Genomic DNA, 11,500 nt, shown 5'->3' with positions numbered 1-11,500 from the left:
CACACACACACACACACACACACACACACACACACACACTGAGTGGTGGAGTCAGGATCTGAACCCAGGCAGTCTGGCTCTACGCCCCATGTTGATAACCAAAGCACAGTGTGCCTCCCAAGGCAGCAGAATCCAGGAACTCTTTCCCCAGATACCATGGTCCTTCTGCTGCTCCATAGTGTAGGCTCCGCCTAGGCCTCAGCTGGGGTCCTACCTACTGCAGAGAGGACCTGAGAGCCTAGGTCTTATCTGAGTGTTTATCTTATCTGTCTCAAGCAGGGCTTTCGTTTTGATTTGTTGCCCAGAAACCCCATGCTGCTGCTGGGCCACACCTTGATCCTCCTTGGGGGGATCCACCTCCTCCTTGGCCAGGTAAGGGCTTCTCTCCCTTTCCCCACCCTACGTGGTTCCCATAAACCAAGAAGGACACTTAGGATTCTGCTACAGAGCAGGGAGTTAGGAAAGACCCTTGAGGTGGGGAAACCGCCTCTGATACCCAGCCCGATCCAACCAGCCCTGGAGATCACAGGCTCTGGCCTGAGTTTCTGGGCTTGGGTACCCTCCCTTCTGTGCCTTCTGGGACACCCCTGGGGTAGCAGATGGGTTCTCTGACTCTTTGCCAATCTCGCTCTGCTTTCCTGAAAATCTAGCCAGAAGCCCATATCCCAGCCCATGCTGGCTTTCTTCACTTGGGACTCAGAAGCCTGACAAAAGGGGGAATCAGCCCAACTCCATCAGCAGAGCATCCCCAGGTGGAAATGTTGGAATCTTGAGAGAGGCAGGCTGGACACCATCATACTGAGTAGGCAGGACTTAGGTCCCACCCTTAGCTTGGCTAGAGCCCAGTAAGCTCTCCAGGAGGCAAAGCAGAGGAAGAGGAGGAAAGGAGCTGTATGCAGTATATGGGCTCTTCATTGATTCTATGGGGTCCAGGAGGCCCCAGCATTGTCTGGGTCCCTGTGGCGGGTGGCTTTTGGCCTCCTTTGTACTGGGGATAGACCTCAGGGCCTCATGCATGCCCAGCCCAACAAGTCCTTTTGGAAAGAAGTCCATAGCCATCTCAGCTGTTGGCAGGATTGAGGAGCTCCCCAAAGTCAAAGCTGCTGTCTTAACTCCAACATGGTGTTGACCAGTCGTCATGGAGGCAGGCCAGCGGCCGGGGTCTTTGGGTGAGCAGGGACCCTGAGGGACAGCCGGGCTGCTCTTGTGTTGAGAGCAAGTTTCACACCCTTGTCCTCCTGCTCCACAGCTATGGTTCTTCTGGCGGCGGCGTCTGTTCATCTGGATCTCATTTGTGGACGGCTACTTTGAAATCCTCTTGTATGTGGGCTCCCATTTCTCCTCCCCACTGTCTCTGAGGCCTGGGAGGTGGGTGTGGAGGATGGCACCAAGGTGGCTTCAGAGGAAGTAACACAGGGGCCAGCGTGTTCCAGAGGGTGAGGACCTGAGCACTGGCCACACCTACACTCCTGGCTGCTATCCAGCTGGGATTTTGTCCCACTCTTGTGACAGTGTCTCATGATTGCAAAGCCTGCCTTTACCAAGCACTCACGGCACACCTGTGGAGCCTTGACACATTGCATGTAGTCCTCTCCCATAATCCTGAAGGCACTGGGATCCAGGGGTCACTGTTGTTATGCCTGTTGTATAGGAGAGGGAACTGAGGCCCACAAAGGTTGAATAATTTGTCCAGCTGTGCTTTGGTTCAATCCCAAAGGCAGGACATTTCAAGCCATCATGGGAGCTGCAGGGATGACTTGTGCTGGCCAGCAGGAGTTTGGGGGTACTGGCAACTGTGGCCTGGAAGCTGACTGGAACCCTGCCCCATACAGCCTGTTCCAGGCCCTGCTCACAGTGCTATCCTGGGTCTTGTGTTTCATGGCCATTGAGTGGTACCTGCCCCTGCTTGTGTCCTCGCTGGTGCTGGGCTGGCTGAACCTGCTTTACTATTCACGAGGCTTCCAGTACGCAGGCATCTACAGCACCATAATCCAGAAGGTAAGAGATGGAGAGGGGTTGAGCTGGACCCCACAGCCCTGAGTGGCTCCATTTGTCCCCAGGAAGCAGGAGTCTTCCTCCATGGCCAAGCTGGGCAGAGGAGGGCATGAGCTCACCTGCTGCCTGCCACTCACCCAGATGCTCATGCAAGCACTACATGGTGTAGATGGACACACAGACACAGACTCACAGACACAGGAGCACGTGCTTCTGTGAGCTCCCTTCTTCACAGGGAAGCAGAAGATATGCTTATTTGCATGCCTGTGCCCCAGACACGAGGGCATGAGCACCTACCCATTTAATCTGCAAATGTTCAACGAGTGCCCATGGTAGGCCAGCAGCAGCCCTTGCTGGGGCAGGCAGTGGCCAGGAAGCTGCAGCGGCCACCCGGCCTCCTGGCTGTGTTCAGCTGATGAACCTGAGGCTAGAGGAGGAACAGGGACCCTCAGGCCCTGTTGTGAGTGTTGGTAATAACTACAGTGAGCATGAGACGCGTGCTTGCTCTCCTCAGGCTGATATCTGGGGGGTAAACAAAAACACTCAGTGAATAAATGACAACAGTGCCACTGCTGAAATCTACAAAGGATAACAGATGGATAGTGTGATGGAGGCCAAATGAGGTAGAGGGTGCTTGGAGAGGAAAAGCCTCCCAAAGAGGTGATGTCTAAGTGGAGATGGAAGGAATGACTGATGCTCAGAGTGAAGGTCACAGGCCAGGAGGAAGCATCCTCCACAGGAAACCAAGGTGAAGATCATCATCCAGGACAACTGAGCATGGGGCAGACAGAGCCAAGAGGCCAAGTAGCTGGGGATAGTGAGGCAGAGTGGAGGAGAGGAAGGTGGCAGTAGGGGTCAGATGTTTGTCCATGAGGAGGCCTCAAGAGCCTAGCCCACAGGAGCCTGACGTAGGAGCACTGCTGCAAATTTTGAGGCCAGCTTCAAGTTCATAGGAAGACCATGTCTCAAAGAAAAACTAGACCTTTGTTTTACTTTTTTTTTTTTTTTTTTTTTTTTTTTTAGAACAGGAAAGAAAAACAGATGATTGCATTCACAATTGTTTTTTTTTAGTTTTTTTTGGCAGAACCTGGGATTGAACTCAGGCCCTTGCACTTGCCAGGCAAGCACTTATTCTACTGAGCTACCTCCCTGGCCCTGTTTTCTTTTGAGATAAGTTCTCATTTTGTAGTTGAGCCTGGCCATAAGCTTAATATGAATTTCTTTTCTTTTTTTTGTGGAATGAGGGATTGAACTCAGTTCCTTGCACTTGCCAGGCAAGCGCTTATTCTACTGAGCTATCTCCCCAGCCCCTTAATACGAATTTCAGGCTAGCATCAAATTTGCAATGATCCTCCTGCCACAGCCTCCTAAATGCTAGGATTACAGGGGTGGGCCACCAAGGTAAGAGTATCTGTTTTCAGTGCGCTACATAAATTTTAAAAATTCCCTGTAGCAGTTATTTTGTGTGAGAGCCAGCAGGCACACGGTTCCCGATCGGGTGAAAAATGCTTGATGATGGCACCCTATACCATTTTTAGAAGCCTGGCTTCCTGCTGGACGCACCTTCTGTGTTTTGGAGGCAGGGTCCTGCTCTGTAGTTCAGGTCAGCTTTGAGCTCACTGTATAGTCTAGGCTGGCCAAGAACGTCCCAAAGCCTGCTGCCTCAGCCTCCCCAGTGCTGTGATTGCAGGCGTGCCACCAAGGCCATCTGTTACATGCTCTTTGGCAGTAGCATTCACAGTATTTTTTTTTTTTTGTCACACCTTATAAAGCCACTCACAAAAGATTTCCATGACTGATTCAGACAGTGGCAAGAACAACTGGATATGTGTGTTGAAAGTAAGGGACAGGAATTTCAAGGAGATTAATGGTAATGTATTTTTAATTATAATAGTTTTTTTTTCAAAACCTTAAACATTCACTGTAAGCACCTTATACATGTATGGCTGCACAATGGGAATTGTACTCAGTTCTGGGTCTGGGGTCGTGTATGGTACCCAGCACCCAGCCCAGCTCATGTTCTGTATATTCCAGGTTTTCTGGAGGGATCTTCCCCACTTCCTGCTGGTCTTCACAGTCTTCCTTTTCAGCTTCGCTATAGGTAAAGCCTCTCTCAGGCCTCTGCTTATCCCCTCCCTACTACATATACCCTCAAGGCTGCTGTTGGTCCCACTGGTTGAGTAACATCTCTGTCCTTCCACAGGCCTGGTGAGCCTCAGCCAGAAAGCCCAGGTGTCCAAACACCCTGCAAGCATCAGTGACACAGAGACCTCACAGCCTGGGTTGGAACAGAAGGACAAGGTGGCCCTTTATAGGAACATCCTGGTTGCTACATTGGATCTCTTGAAGTTCACCATTGGCAACGGCGAGCTAGCCTTTCAGGAGAAACTGCGCTTCCCTGGGGTAGTTCTCTTCCTGCAACTGGCCTATGTTGTGCTCACCTATGTCCTGCTGCTCAAAATGCTCATCGCCCTCGTGAGGGAAACTGTCAACCATGTTGCCACTGACCGCCAGAGCATTTGGAACCTGCAGGTGCACAATGTGGCTTCTCCCCTTCTCCCTCTGCCTTCTGGGTGTGAGGAGCATGCTCAGCTCTCTGGGGTGCTCAGCCCACACCAGGGCCTGGGCCTGGGAACCCATGGGGTTGGCTCAGCTCAGCAGGACCACTCCACAGACTCCTCTACCTATTCCTTCTTTCTTAGGGTGGTTGTGAAAATTGGGTGTGCTCCTGCTTGTGACGTGCCCAGCATAGTGCCTACCACATAATAGGTGTACACTGTTAGTTATTTATATCTTTGGCATTATTGTTTTTTGTTTTGGTATTTTTTTAGGGAACGTTCTACAGAGTGTTCAGGGTCTCACTACTAGATTGGACTTGTAGTGATCTGCCTGTTTACAGCCTCCCAAGAGCTGGGATTACAGGTGCATGCCACCATACCCAGTCTCAATCTATATCTCATTGTTCCCTGGGGTCGGGGCAGGGCCAGAACAGTGGCATTAGTGTTATTAAGTATTTCCTCTTCTTGCAGGGGAGGGATACTGCAGACGGAAGGGAAAGAGTGCGGTGCTCTTTTCATTTTTGGAGACAGGGACTTACTAAATTGCCAAGGCTAGACTTGAACTTGTAATCCTTTTGCCTCAGCCTCCAGAGATTCACATGGCAGTGTGCCTGGCATTGTGTACTTTCTGTGTATCATCCAGGCACAGTTTTAGGTGGTACATAAGAAAAAGCCCTTCCCTGCCCTCATGGGACACCAATTCTGTCCTCCTCATACATAACAAAAAGTCCTCCAAGGTGAGGAAGGCAGTCAGGGTGTAAAATGCCAGGGCTGGCCCAGCCTGGAAGACCAGGGTCACTGAGCTGACACCCACCTAGAGTGGAAGCACTAGCTTCATCTTGCCCAACGAAGGATCAAGTGGTTACTAGGCAGCTGGAGCAGGGACAGCATCCCCTGGGAGGCTGATGAGGTGGCCAGCTCCTTGGAGCCTTCAGCAATGTCCTTGTGTCTCTGAGCCTTGCTGGCCTCATCTTCAAACAGTGCACTCCTTGGGACCTGTGTGCAAGCCCCAGGCCTACGTGCAGGTAGAGCCCATGAAGTTCTCTCCATGATGGTGCAGAGTTCTGGGGCCTGAATAGATTGAAGAGCAGGTTGTAGTCCAGCACTAGTTGTGTGCTGAACTTCCAATTACCATTTGGCTTGCAATATCTGTCTACAAATAGGGAAACTGAAATTCAGAGATTCAGGGGTCTACACCATACAGATGATCAGATGTTAGGGCTGGCCTGCGTCCACATGCGGAGTGCACTTTGAGTCATGGTCTAGAGTCCTGGGGGGTGTTTTCTTGTTCCCCTTGCCCTGTGTGCCTCTTCCTTCAGGCAGGCTCCTTCACTGCTCTGTCTGATGCACCCTCTGTCCCTAGAAAGCCATCTGTGTCTTGGAGATGGAAAATGGCTACTGGTGCTTCAGGAGGAAGAAGCAACAGCCAGGTGTTCTGCTGACACTGGGCACTAGGCCAGATGGAAGCCCCAACGAGCGCTGGTGCTTCAGGTGAGCCAGGTGGGCAGAGGCCTTGCTGAGCCAGGAATCCCTGGGGCCTGTCTCCAGGGCAGGCCAGCCTCGTTCCCCTCAGAGCTTGGAGATGGCTGCTAGAAGCCAGGTCTGTGATAGAGGCAAGGCTGAGGAGTGCCGGGGAGATCCTTGTAGGCAAGGGAGGTTAGCAATATGGAATTTCACAGCCTGCGGTGGCCACTTCTTGGGTCTGCCCATCTGATGGTCTCAGTGGCTTACACTGAAGGTTCCTCCCAGGTGATGACTCCTCCTTGGCTTGGCCCTGGCTGTGCCCCAACCTCCAATTCTTCCAGCCTGATGTTGGAGGTGTAAGCCCTTCCATGCAGAGTAGGCTCTTCCCTGCTCAGGAACAGCTGGGTGCTAGGAGAGGGAAGCTGGTGACACCCACCCAGTCAGAAGCACTGGGTTATGAGGAAGCAGTTGAGTGGGAAGAGGGAATGAGGGTTTTGTACTAATTAATAGGCATTAGATGGCCTTCCCAGCCAGAGCACCAGAATGGGCCTGATCTTGGGTCCTCTTCTCTGGTTGTTCGAGGTAATCCAGGCTGCTGTGAACAGCCCAGAGGGAACAGGCTTTTGGTGGAGTATGGTGGCCCAGTGTCCACAGAGGAAGACCGAGAAGTCTTGTCTTCTCACTATCCCTGTGCCCACTAGGGTATCTGCACAGTTCATTGACAAAAGTAGAGGCCTAGACTCTCTAGGGTGAGGTAAGCTAGGCTGGTTGCTCCCCAGACCTTCAAAGCTGCTTCATTGTCCACAGGGTAGAGGAAGTGAACAGGGCTGCATGGGAACAGACACTGCCCACAGTGTGTGAGGACCCCACAGGGCAAGGAATTCCTGGTGAGTAGCTGCTGGGCGTCTGCTGTGCCTCAGGGTCCTGCCAAGTCTAGGGTGGGAGGAGGCCTCAGCACAGCCTTCTCCCTGACTCCCACTGGCTTCCTCCTGTCAAGCTCTCCCCTGCCTGAGTGGCAGGCAGCTCCCTCCCATTTACTCACTCAGGGTCCATCCACTGCCAGACTTGGGCTAAGCCAGGGGACCCAGCAGGGCAGCAAGGTAGGAAAGGCTGACTCTCAAAACAGGTGACATCTCTTTGGGCCCTGTGGGTACTGCCTTACAGGCCAGCCTTGTTGATCCTGAGTTTCCTCCATTACACCAGACTCCAGTCCCTCCACATAGTGAAACCACTTCTTGTGCCTCTCCTCAAGTCTGGGCTGTGACAGACAGGATGGCCTTCCTGTTCCCCACAGCTTTGTCCACCAAGATGTACTCCTTGTGGTCACCTCATGTACCTATTTCAAAGAGTAGCCCTCTCCATAGGCTGCCCTTTTTTATTTTTCTCATATTTTTGAGACAGGGTCTCACTGTGTACTTCAGTTTTGACTTGAATTCACTGTGTAGCCCAATCTGGCTTTGAATTCACAGCCGTGAGCTTCCTGAGCTGAGCTCCTGCCTGAGCTTCCTGAGTACAGTGATCCCAAGCCTGAGCCACTAGGCCAGGAAGCCTACCCTTTTCTGCTAAAACACTTAAGAGCATCCACCTTGTCTTCCACTGGCTCTCTTCTTCTCTTTTCTCTGTTTCCTGACAAATGTCACCTGCTCATGCCTGTGGCCCCTAAATTCCCCAATCCTAAAGTCCCTCTTGAATTGCCTATATGCTCTGCTTTACAGCGGTTCATGGCCAACTTTGCTTATAGCCCGCTGATTTTTCCACTCTTCGTCCTCATACCTAAAATGTTTACTTTCTGCTGGGAAAGACTCACTGGCACTGGCCACAAAGACCCATGGACATTCTATGCAAGCAAAGTGGGGCTCAAGCAAAAGGCTGCCGTGCCACCTTTGATATCTATCAAGTCTCAGCCTTTAGGTTACTCTTGGTTCACAAAACAAGCTCTTATGGTGTGTGCTTAAGATCCCGAGAATGTGCTAGGCATCTGGGAGCAAAGACACAAAAGCAGGATGACCTTGAGGAGCTTCAGGTGTTCCTGGTTACTCCCTCTTCTGTTGCAGTTCCGTTTTCCTGTTTCTCTTCCCACATGCCCTGCAGGTCATTCTGCACATCTCTATTTTAAATCCTTCTTATCCCGACAGCTTCCTACCATCTTCCTGTCTTCCTCTCTTTCATTCAAAGCCAAGACTGAGGATCACCTTGTCCTTCACCTTGCCCCCATGCTTCAACCCCACAACTTGAGGGCTGCTGTCAATGCCATGGGCTGCCCTACTAGGGAACCTGTAGTAATGCTGATACAAGGAAACCTCCAAATGACACAGGGAAAAAAACCTGATCTCCCAGCCTAAAAGATACCTGGAACAAATTCATGTTCTCTAAAACTGAAGAACAAATTTTAGGAACAAATGGAGGTTATGAGCAGAATATATTTATTGAGGGAAAGAAAGCTCCTGTCTGAGGGACAGAAGGGAGGCCCAAGCAGGTTGTCCACAGGAAGCTGTCTCTTCCAGTGACTTTTATAGAGGAAAACCACGTGGTGAGGTGGGTCTAAGGTGGTGGAGAAGACATGGGAACTTGCTTAGGTGGGCATGAGGTGGGACAAAACTATGGTCAACCAATGAGATTACAAGCACTATTGCTCAGGTAAGATTGATTCAATCCAGTACCAAATGGGGAAGCAAGTCATGTAGCAAGAGGGCATGACTATGGGACAGGGTCTCTTCCTGTTGAGATTGGGCTAGTGACTCATTGGGGCTTTTTCAAGGTGATTGACACCTATATAGAATATCAATCCCTGATGCCCATCCCTAGGGAAGTATGTAGCTGTGTGTTTCCTCTTTTGTGTTAAGGTCTGGCCCACAGGGGTGCATCTGTCTCTTCCAAGTTGCAAAGTCACCTTGTCTTCCATCTTGTCTCCTTGAGGGCCTGGCCCTGTTTGACTGCCTATAATATTTCTATTTAATTCAGCTGCCTACAACAATGCCATCTGGCCACACCAAGGCGGGAAGGCATTCTGCTTGCCCCCTTTATTGGCTGTCTCTCCTGGTGTTGTGTAACTTAGGCAGTTACCCATCTCTGTCTTGGTGCCCCTCATTTCTCCAGGTTTTTACTGAAGGGTGTCTTCACCTTGACCTGCTGTTAGTCTTTTTTCTTGTGTTTTTTTTTTTTTTTTTTTTGAAAAAGTGTTTTGCTGTGTAGTCCAGTGTAGCCTTGAGCTCACTATGCTGCCTGGGCTAGAACTCAAATTTGTAGGAGTTCTGGTTCAGCCTCCCAAGTGCTGGGAGTGTAAGTGCGCACCACCACATCCAACACTTTCTCTTGTGTTTTTGAGACAGGGTCTTACTTTGTTGACAATGTTGGCCTTGAACTCACTAGGAGCCCAGGTAGGCCTAGAACTAAAAAACATCCTCCTGGCTGGAGCTCTGGAGTGCTAGGACCTAAGGCATGTGTAACCACGCCCAGCTCTCCCTGACCTTCAGACATTTATCTGCCCCAGGATTATCCCACTCCTATTATTAGTGTAGACAAGAACTTTTCAAGGCCTAGAGCTCCTGTGGCCCAGGGGGCCAGGCTTTCAAGTGTGGAGGTCAAGGCCCACCTTCTGTTCAATCCACTCCTCACTCCTCAGGGCTGCAATAACCCTTGGTTCTTGTCCCTGCTGGAATTGTACTTTTTCCCCTCTGGTGTCCAAATCTGTCACGTTCCCTTCAGGATGGGTCCTTTGTGAGCTCTGCATTCTCTGAGTATCTAATTTATTTGTCTACTGTTTTCAACATTTTCAGATTTTCTGGTTTCTGGTACATAGCTGGTCACCTGTGGGGACTTGTAAGCTTTAGGGGGGAATCCACAACGGGCACAGACAGCGGTTTGGGAAATGCTCCTGGAAGGAGGAAAGCAGGGAGAGGGGTTGTAGGACTCCAGGATCACCTGCCATGCGCTGGTGTGATGGGTTTTCATGGCCCTGGTCCCTCCCAAGAGGCAAACGACAGTGTTTCTCATCCCATTCACAGGCATTGTGAAAACACCTGGCCTGGCCACTCAACTCGAGGAGGAGCCTCTCACAGGAAGACCACCTGCCCCTGCAGGTGCTCCAGTCCCACTGATGGCCAGATGAGGCAGGAATCTTTCCAGCCACACCTGCCAGTTTTGAGGCTTTTGAATATACATATTTGTTTTAAATAGCTAATTGTCCTTGAAATATTATTTGAGGGAGTATTATTTGTTGAGCTCCATTGTCTAGTAACACCTGAATGTTTCTATGTGTACCCATGTGGGTCACAGGACTAGGCTATTATCAACTTAATGTGCACACAAAAAAAATCCATCCTCTTCCTGGGGGCGGCCTGCTGTCTCTGAGGTGCTGTGGCTGCTCTCATGGCAGACTTGGAGGTCAACATGGACAAGCGCAGCCACTTCTCCACTGCCTTTTTCTACCATCAGACATCTGCTAAATTTGCTTTAAGGTGGGCAGCTAGCTGAGGCAGGAGGACATAAGGGCAAGATCACTTGGGCACTTAGCAGGATCTTCCCTCAACAATAAATGAAACCATATGGCGAATGTATCATGATATATATCTCAAATGTACAGAGAGGGGCCGGGGAGATGGCTCAGTGGAATAAGCGCTTCCCTGGCAAGTGCAAAGGCCTGAGTTCCATCCCTGGTTCCATCAAAAACAAACAAACAAACAAACAAACAAACAATAAAATAAAATGAAATATCAAGAAATTTAATTAATTAGAACAACAAAATGGGCAGGAGAAAAGAAGAGAGGAACAGAACTGTGAAAAATTCACTGCAAGATGTCTGGCAATATAGTTTCCTTTGAGTTCTTTAGTTGAGACTCTAGAATATTGTGTTTCCCTGTCTCGTACGCCACAGTTTTATATGCAGATTTTCCACTCCTTCATGCTATTCTCTGTAGGAGACAAAAGCATCTTTCTAAGAGACAAGACAAAGATGTCACTCTCACTCCTCTTCTCTGAATGTCTAACAGGTTCCCCAGGGCCTAGAGAATGTCCTTGCAGGCATGCTCAACCCTGCAGTCTACTCCTGTATCGCTGCTGCCTGTAGGGGAATTTGGGGAAAGGTCGTCAGAACTTTGACCACTCATTTCCTCCTAGTCTTCCTAAGTGCTGGGAACTGAACTCAGACCTTGCGTTTCTTGGCCAAGTGCTCTATCACTGAGTCTTCTCCAGCCCTCACCAATTTCATCAAGCAAGCTGAGGGTTCTCATTTGACCCCTTGTGTTCTACAATGTTTGAGCTCATTGTAGAAGAACCATTAAAATCCTGCTTTTTAGGGCCAGCCAAATAGCTCAGAGGATTAAAGCACCTGAAAGCAGGGGCAGGGGCCTGTGTTCAGTCCCCGGGCCTGCAGTGCTGGCCCTGCCTCTGGGGCAGTCTGAGATGGCAATTGAGTCTGAGCGAGGTGGCATGTGCCTTTAGTCCCAGCTCTTGGAAGGCTGTAAACAGGGGGATCACTATGAGTC

At 50.3% G+C, this 11,500-nt stretch overlaps 1 protein-coding gene across 1 annotated transcript in view; it reads left to right on the top strand.

The window, feature by feature from the left end:
* LOC101588015 (transient receptor potential cation channel subfamily V member 2) overlaps positions 1 to 11,021 on the top strand; it is a 19,459-nt gene extending 8,438 nt beyond the window's left edge. Inside the window, exons 7-15 of the mRNA XM_023700141.1 lie at positions 280 to 372; positions 1,250 to 1,320; positions 1,833 to 1,998; positions 4,030 to 4,096; positions 4,199 to 4,527; positions 5,917 to 6,044; positions 10,022 to 10,092; positions 10,393 to 10,474; positions 11,006 to 11,021. Of these exons, the coding sequence (XP_023555909.1) occupies positions 280 to 372; positions 1,250 to 1,320; positions 1,833 to 1,998; positions 4,030 to 4,096; positions 4,199 to 4,527; positions 5,917 to 6,044; positions 10,022 to 10,092; positions 10,393 to 10,474; positions 11,006 to 11,021 (1,023 nt within the window). The remainder of the gene's footprint in view (positions 1 to 279; positions 373 to 1,249; positions 1,321 to 1,832; positions 1,999 to 4,029; positions 4,097 to 4,198; positions 4,528 to 5,916; positions 6,045 to 10,021; positions 10,093 to 10,392; positions 10,475 to 11,005) is intronic.
* The last annotated feature ends 479 nt before the right edge of the window (positions 11,022 to 11,500 follow it).

The sequence above is a fragment of the Octodon degus genome, unplaced genomic scaffold (genome assembly GCF_000260255.1).
Source record: "Octodon degus isolate 3935 unplaced genomic scaffold, OctDeg1.0 scaffold00122, whole genome shotgun sequence".
Taxonomy (NCBI): domain Eukaryota; kingdom Metazoa; phylum Chordata; class Mammalia; order Rodentia; family Octodontidae; genus Octodon; species Octodon degus.
This window is presented reverse-complemented; position numbering and strand designations above follow the sequence as displayed.